This window comes from Eleutherodactylus coqui, chromosome 3 (genome assembly GCF_035609145.1).
Source record: "Eleutherodactylus coqui strain aEleCoq1 chromosome 3, aEleCoq1.hap1, whole genome shotgun sequence".
NCBI lineage: Eukaryota > Metazoa > Chordata > Amphibia > Anura > Eleutherodactylidae > Eleutherodactylus > Eleutherodactylus coqui.
Window position 1 is genome coordinate 97,501,496 of NC_089839.1, and position 8,290 is coordinate 97,509,785.

Genomic DNA, 8,290 nt, shown 5'->3' on the forward strand with positions numbered 1-8,290 from the left:
AAAAATACTGAGGCAAAAGAAAAAAAAGGCACTGTAGATGGACGCAAACCTTCTCCAACGTCGTCAGCTGGCATACCAGCTCAGGAGACTTCCACAGATATTTAGTTAGCAACAGAAGCCTGTACTAGTAACGCTCCCCTCCCCCACCAGAAGACTACTCCCAATTTTGGGTACCCCAATGTATGAGCTTATTTTCCACACCGATTGGCTGCAGGTTAAGTATGGACCAGTGGGGCTCTCCAAAGAACTATTTATACATGGACATTGCTTAAATAGTTCCTAAAAAAAACAGATTGTGAACTGGAAACTGCCATGCTGCCCATCATCACACAAATAATGCTAAACGATCAAACTATAACCATTAAGAAATTTATTTTACAGCAGACAATTTTCCAGGAAACCGCAAGTAAGTATACAAAGAGGTTAACATTGGTTGTAAATATTGTCTTTTTTAATATCTTCTATTTCTTTCAAAACTTAAATTAATTTGTGATATAATTTAAAATTGGATTTTCTCCTCATTACTTGACCTGGAAGTAAAAAGCCAACAAAGTAATAAAGTTGTCATAGGTGACACCGAATGAGGACCACATGTAATCTTAAGTCTCTAAATCCATTTTATGACATGGTCTTCCAGAAGGGACAGTGCTACCCTTATATCAGAGCTCTGAAAGTCTCTGTGAGAAAGATGCTATTAGAGGGATCGTCTGTTCAGGAAGGCGGTCTACATGTTGTTAAATCCCATCATTCCTTTCATGTTACCAGCTGCTCCTTGTTGAAACTGTCTCATCATAGACTGTAGGCCAGCCATTCCACCTGCAAATCAAAAATCAGAACAATTTTAATTAAGTTGCAAAATGGCACTGAAAGTGAACCTACACTACACAAATAAGAGTCTCTGCTATATAATGAGATTTGCCAGGTGTACGTTTTATGCATTTCATTCCCATATAGCAGTCAACCCAGGAGACAGTATCAAATACACTTTTTGTTAAAAAGGTGTCATCTCATCATGGCAACCCCTTCTTAGAATGAAGACACCCCAACAATCAACTGATCTCTGCTATGAATTGACCATTTGTTATTGACTATTTGACTATTTGTCCACTATTACTAGTGGGGCCAGCAATATAGGTGGTCATTATTTCTACATGGGGCGGATTTGCTGCGGAATTCACAGTAGCTGTAGCAACAAGGTGGGTGAGATTTTCAAAATCTCATCCACACTTAATCAAGAAATGTTAATTTTACATATAATGTATATCAATAGCCCATTCAGTGCTCTAGTGGTCTTCCCTGTTTTTGTTTTTTTTAATGCCCTGTCCTTTTTATAATGACAAAAGGTAAAAATTATATGTTGTGATAATCCCCGCCGCTAACCCCTCCCCTGTCTGCACCTTGGGGCTCCATAGAAACTTTTCCTTGAAAAAGGGCCCCATGGCTGAAAAAGTTTGGGAACTACTGTTTTAGATTAAAGGGGGGGGGGGGGGTTAAATCAATTCATAGCACTTACCCATGTGTTGTAAAACTCTGGGGTCCATCATTTTTGCCATTTGCTGATTTAGTTTGGCCATTTGTGAAGGATTTACATTTTTCGACATGTCGCCACCTAAGGTTTAGACAGAACAAGTTATAATCTAGCTAATGAACATTCCATTTTGTTATCTACTGTACATTGCAGTTCAGAACACACAAGTTACAAAGCATTATATTAGTATTCAGACAATTTCCAAAATGCATGCTATACACATACCTTTAAACAGTCCCTTGATGCCGCCCATTTTCTTAACCATTTGTGCAAACTTTGTGTATTGTGCTAAGAGTTCCTGTACATCTCTTGTAGATACCCCTGACCCCCTGGCCACTCTCTGAATTCTTCCAGGTTGCTTGCTGAAGAGTTTGGCACCATCGGTGTTATCGAGTTCTAGAGGGAACATAAATAATTAGCACCAGCGATGAAGAGTCAGTAAATAATAACTAAATCACATATCTAGAATTCACAGGACTTCAGTACCATCTGACCTGGAAAAAAATTAAAGAGGCCGCCAGCTACTTTTAGGGACTCAAAAGTAGTTGACCTGCTAAGTTTGGGGATCTAGGTTCTAATGCTAAAAGTAGCTGACAGAGCTTCTAACTTTAGACCTTTGTTTCCCATTGTATTTTCTAAAAAGCAGAGTTTAAGGGGTAGTCCCATAACAGGAGACCCCTGTGTATATACTCTATAAGGGCATATAATCAAATGGAGTCCCCCATGGGAGCCTCCTCGCTATGAAGCTAGGTGCACACTAGCTCCAATTGTGAGCTGTGCCTGAAATACACCAGTCAATGTGTTATCCAATAGAAATAGATAACAATAGGACATGCCATGAGTTTTTTTCATGTTGTCCATTGGTCCATGTGAACAACGTTCATGGGTGTAGCCCTATAGGCTATAACTGGGACCATGTACTGTCCGTGGAATTACATGGACAGCACAGGGCCACAAAATATGCTAGTGTGCCAGAGGTCTGAGTCACAATGGGAGTTACTCTGTAAGGATATCTTCCATTCTGGGAAAATGTCCATCAAAAAGCAACGTCCCACAGAAATAACAGATGAAATGTAGTTAGAGAAACTGGAGCCATAGTGAGGACATGACCACTGCAATAGCTTCTTGGCGAGACAAATCTCTAACAGGAGGAAGTCTGGTCTTGGCTCATGTACATGCGAGCGTACAGTCCAAGGTAACCTCTTCCCTAGAAGATAATCTTACCCTGATCGTTCATGCTATCCATGATGGTCATAAGTTTCTTAAGTCGTGCCATAGATTCTTGCTCATTACCCTTGCTCATAAAATCTTGTCCAAAACCCGGTATCATGCCCTTTAAGCAAATACAAATAATTAGATCAAGTACCCTCAAACTCAGAGCAGCTACAAATGTTTGGCTTTTTAGGAATTTATGCTAAAGAGGAAAAATGTACAATGAAAATTGTATTTCTCATTTTTGGCCACAAGAAAAAAAAAATCTATTTACTAACAGCCAGGTTCACAATTTGTTTTGTTTTTTCTTTTGTTGTGATGGCCAAAAGCTAAGACTAGCATAATTTTTTGCCAATCCGTGCCTGGCTGGCTTTTGTTACATTTTGATGGGACTTGTGATGTACGTATATGCAAGTTTGTGGTTTCTGCCAACGGTATTAGACACAGTTTGACTTTCTTACATTGGTAATGTACTAGATGACCACAAACACTCTAGGTAGCTACAATTATCACACTAAACAAATGTACGGTAGCAAAACACTTACCAAAATCTGACTAAATGGACCCATTTTCATGATATTTTGAAACTGTTCATACATGTCCCTAAGTGTGAATTGACCTTAAAATATAAAGCAAAAGGAGCAATTATTAAAAGTTGACTTCAGACTTCAAAGGCTACAAATTACAGAGCTTGGCTAGTCAAAGATTGAATGAGTCACATTTTTGCAAAGCAACTTTCTAGAACAGAAAGAAAAGTTAATTCAGGTGCGTTACATGACATTCTTATTACACTAGTGCTTCTTTCTGATGCCCCAAGTACAATATGCAAGATGCAAATACTTTAATAGTAAATGTCAGAATACTAGCCATGCAGCCTGCAGACTAACTCAGAGGGATGCATTGTTTTTCAGCAGATGCAATAAAATGCTAGATGTATCAACCTTATATTTCCGTTATAGAATTCTCTAAAGCTGGGCTTACATGAACAGGTTGGATTCTACATGTGAATTTTTGCAGCAGGAGATCTGCAATGATTTGCGGAAATTAATTGTGAATGATCGCAGGTGCACACTATACATAGAGTATCGTCCAGCCAGCGTTCCGGGTTTCTATCCGTTTTCCTTTGAAGTTGCGAGCGTTTACGCCGTTTATTCGCAATGTTAGTTGTGTATAGGTGACAGAACACTCGCGTATATTGACTTTAATGAGGGCCGTCCATATGGAATCTGCGCTAAAATAGAGCATGCTGTGATTTTTCTTCTGCGTGCAGATTACGCAATTTGTACCCACGAGTGTGAACGAAAAATCTAAAATACATGCCTTTCAATGCCGTGTTTTAATGTGGATTTTCCACGCAGACAGGGATAACCAATTCAACAGTTAGAATCAGTTTGTGAGGTAAGACAACAGAATCTTTACAAATGTTTAACCCCACTGCTCACAGATACCGATACCCAGGCTTTATTTGCATCTTGCTTACCATGTTTCAATTTCTCTATCAGAGCCTCATTGTCATCCAACTTCAACTCATTCACCTTATCAATCAAGCCTTCAATATCTCCCATTCCTGCAGGAAGAAAAATGGTTAGAAACAGAAAATTACAACAGACTTAGAGAAAGTCTAAACAATTAACCATTTTTCTAAGGGAACAGAGACAGATGGAAAGATACTGAGAAATCAGTTTGCATCTTTTTAAACTACAGAACTACCGTGTTTCCCTGAAAACAAGACACTGTCTTATATAAATGTTTGCCCCAAAAGAGGCACTGGGTCTTATTTTCAGGGAATGTCCTATTATACTTACCTAGGAGGCGCCATCCGGGTCCCTCCTGTTGGTCGCCAGAGTTCCGGCAGGCTTACTTGCAATTCTCAGCCGTTGACAGAAGATCACCTCCTGCTAACGGGGGTTCATAAACCCCGCCTCCAGGAAGCAGTTGCTCCGATTGTTGAGCACCGTGGCTCAGCCAAATTGTTTGAAGAACCAATCACAGCCATCGCATTGGTTCATCGACCATGGCATTGATTGTTTCTTGAACGCCGGGGCTGAGCCAATCAGAGCGATTGTTGCTGGAAGGAGGGTTTACAAACCCTGTTACCTGCAAGCGATCTTCTATCAGCAGCTGCGAACTGCAAGCAAGTCTGTCGGAACTCTGGAGACCAGTGGGAGAGACCTGGTCGGCGCCTGCAAGGTAATGTGTTGCTTATGTAGTGTAGCTAGGGCTTATATTTCAAAAATCCCCCTCGCCCCCCGAAAATCAGGGTAGGGCTCATTTTAGGCATAGGGCTTATTTTCAGGGAACATGGTATGAAAAGAGTTTATCTAACTCTAATAAATGAAACCGGTCTGGCAATCAGCAGATTGCTGTGGGTCCAACTGCTGAAACCCCTGGCTATCAGTTATTGCCAAGGGAGTTGCAGTCAGTGATACATTTCCCCTGCAATAGCCAGTTGAGGGGAATGCAGTATTACACGGTGACTATTCAAATTAATGACTTCAGATATAAAACATAGACAGGCCAGGTCCACTATGGGTCAGAGGTGGATGCGCCCTTCTTATGCTATATATTCTAATATGGCAAGGAGTTTAGCCATTTACTGCAAATCTGAAGAGGATGGAGTGCGATACACATTAACGCACACCTTGAGACAAGGCTTCACACAAATATATTAATATAAAAAGGTAGCAGATTAATCTAAAAAGATACTGGGGGAGCATTTACATTACTTGGTGTAGTGACAGTATTTCCCACAAATTTAAATACATGTGCAAAAGTATTGACGTCTGATTTACTTACCTAGGAGTTTGCTGATAAAAGGCTGTGTTTTAAAGGGCTCAAAGTCATCAATATGTTCTCCAGTTCCAATGAAAATAATTGGACTCTTTGTAGCAGCAACACTAAAAACATAAATTGTTGAAAAGTTAGCAAAATAATATTTGAGCACTAGAGGTGAATTTCAGTGAAAAAGAACGTATCTCTCTAACTATTACTTATACCGGCAGTTGTTATTGAGGGTATCTAGAATAGAAATTAATCTGCTGCCACAAACATTACGTTACGAAAGAAGGAAATGAACTTACGCACTAAGGGCTCCTCCTCCTTTCGCGTGACCATCCAGCTTTGTTACAATAACTGACGCTACATCTACTTTATCCTTAAAAGCTTTGGCCTGAGATTCACAAGCCTGTCCGATGGAGGCATCCATAACGTACACAATGTTATCTGGTTGCTAAATATCGGTGGGGGTGAGGAATTAAAGAAAAAAAAAAAGTCAGAAAAAGAAAACAAGACAACAGACTGCTGCTCTTTATACACATGACATCCCCATTTGTACTAGTCTACTGTATTTGCATTCTATTATATTTTCTAAAGCCTACATAAACATTTTGCACTTCCAAGAAGGAAAAGGTTATCATGCATATAGCGCACAGCAGGTGGATACTTGCATTATAGTAATCTAGTTTTATGCATATATGGAACACTCACTAGTACTGCTTTACATAAAATTATGAGCATATGTCAACTTTTTAATATACCCGGCTTAAGATGTTGTCTGACCCCCCACAAGCACTATCTCTATGGGCAATGTCATTTCACAAGACTGTTGGGGAGCAGTGGCATGTAAACTGAATATATATGCGGCAAATATTCGTACACTAATAAATTATGATCCAGTTGTGCCAGTCTCTAGATATACGAAGGCTGCATGACTCAAGCTTAATTATCCAAGTGTCTAAACATTTAATTTGCGGATGCTTTTTTCCTCATGAAGATTCTGCATCTTTCCATGTGACATGTAATGCTGCATTCTTATTGAATTATTCATATAGCCCAGGCCCTACGTTAAAGGGGTTTTCAAAGGAACCCCCCCCCCCCCCCCAAAAAAAAAAAAACCCGATGACCTAACTCAGGAAAGGTCAACCATTAGCAACCAGGGACCCGCTGCTCAATCAGCTGATTGTCTGGCCCACTGTCTGTGCAGCTGCCCAGATGTTGTCATCGGGATCAGCAGTGGAAATGTCTTAGCTGGTTTTACTCCTATTGAAATAAATGGAACGAAAACCATTATACGTCTGCGTGTGACCCCGATGTCGTAAGCAGAGGTGCTGGAATATCCAGCTTCAGCTCCCAATAATTTCAATATGAGTGAAGCCAGGTATTTCACTTCTGCTTCTGACCCGCTGCACCGACACCAGGCCGAGCAAACGGCTGATCGCCAGGGATCCCGAGCGGTAGGTCACCGGCGATTAAGTTTTGAGGACCTGGAATGTGGCATAGCTTGGGATGTGAGCAGATATTTTGAGTGAAAGCCCTCATGAAGTTGGCTGTATTCTCCTGCAATTAACCTGCTCCAGGGCAGCAGATATTGGCAGTTAGTGCTACACATCTCATCTACTGATGTGGGCATCTTCTGGTGCAATTGGGGAGCAATTACCACAAGCATGACTACAAACAAGGGAGGCCGTGGTGGCGGAGGAGTGGAGCACCAGGTCCAAGATGGCACTAATACACCAAGGGCAGCCACACCAGACAAGTACCTGGCACAGACGAGGCGGGAGGGCACTTTAGTGGAGGTGGGCGACAGATTGCAGGGAGCCTAGGCTGTAGAGACAATGTGGTCGACTAAAGGCCTGGAAAGCGAAGATGGCAAATCCAAACATATTTGCACAACAGACTAAGGCACTGCTGCTACTTCTCCCTGTGTTCCTGAGCCCACTCTCTGTAACATACGCCCGTGTGATTGTGGGCTGGTTTTTTTTATAACAGGATTCGGGGGTGCATTTCACCGCTTATATTAAATTATTTCAAAAGCTCTTAGGGTGAGGGTTAACCTTTGAATGGGGGAGTTTGCGTTGGGCAGGGTTTTTCAGTGTCTCCACGACTGCAAGTATTGATGACCTATTCTGAGGATAGGTGAACAATAGTTTTTACCTGTAGAACCCCTTTAACACTCATTGAATAAATAGCTACTAGAGAGATCTTACTATGGCATTAGAAACTTGAAGCATTTCTTCAAACAGAGAATCTTCTTGCTTGTGTCGACCACTTGTGTCCACAATAATTATTTCAAAGTTTTCATTTTTAAACTTTTCCACACCTTCATAAGCAATATTTACTGGATCCATCTCTGTATAACTACGATAAGGGGGGAAAAAGTGGTTAGATAAATCGTGAATGAACATTCCCAACAATCACCCTTGTTTGATGACAGAATAAATCCACTTACCTGCCATAGAATGGGATTCTGGCTTTTGTAGCGTTTTGTTTCAGCTGATCAAAGGCACCTGCAAATAACATCTATTTGTTACTGTCAGTACAAAAAGTAATATGATAACAAGTGTTATAATAGGATGCACACTGAGTTTGTTCTCAGTAACAGTAACCAAGTAATCATGTAGATATGATACCTTTTAATGGCTAACAAAAATACATGATGTTAATGCGAGCTTTCCAACCAACGCAGGGTTCTTTCTCAGGCTTTTAGCCGCCTGCAGAGGGCCAGGTTGGAACCCGCTGTGAGAGACCTGACTCGTGCCCCTGCAGGGACCA

The 8,290-nt window shown here is 41.0% G+C and overlaps 1 protein-coding gene across 1 annotated transcript; it reads right to left on the minus strand.

The window, feature by feature from the left end:
• Positions 1-355: 355 nt before the first annotated feature.
• On the minus strand, positions 356-8,069 carry LOC136620867 (signal recognition particle subunit SRP54-like). The gene is made up of 10 exons (XM_066595897.1): positions 7,968-8,069; positions 7,726-7,876; positions 5,821-5,969; positions 5,537-5,637; positions 4,221-4,307; positions 3,286-3,359; positions 2,753-2,861; positions 1,754-1,924; positions 1,514-1,609; positions 356-816 (listed from the first exon to the last, which is right to left on the minus strand). The coding sequence occupies exons 1-10, from the start codon at positions 8,036-8,038 to the stop codon at positions 725-727; spliced, it is 1,101 nt and encodes a 366-aa protein (XP_066451994.1). The 5' UTR covers positions 8,039-8,069; the 3' UTR covers positions 356-724.
• Positions 8,070-8,290: the final 221 nt, after the last annotated feature.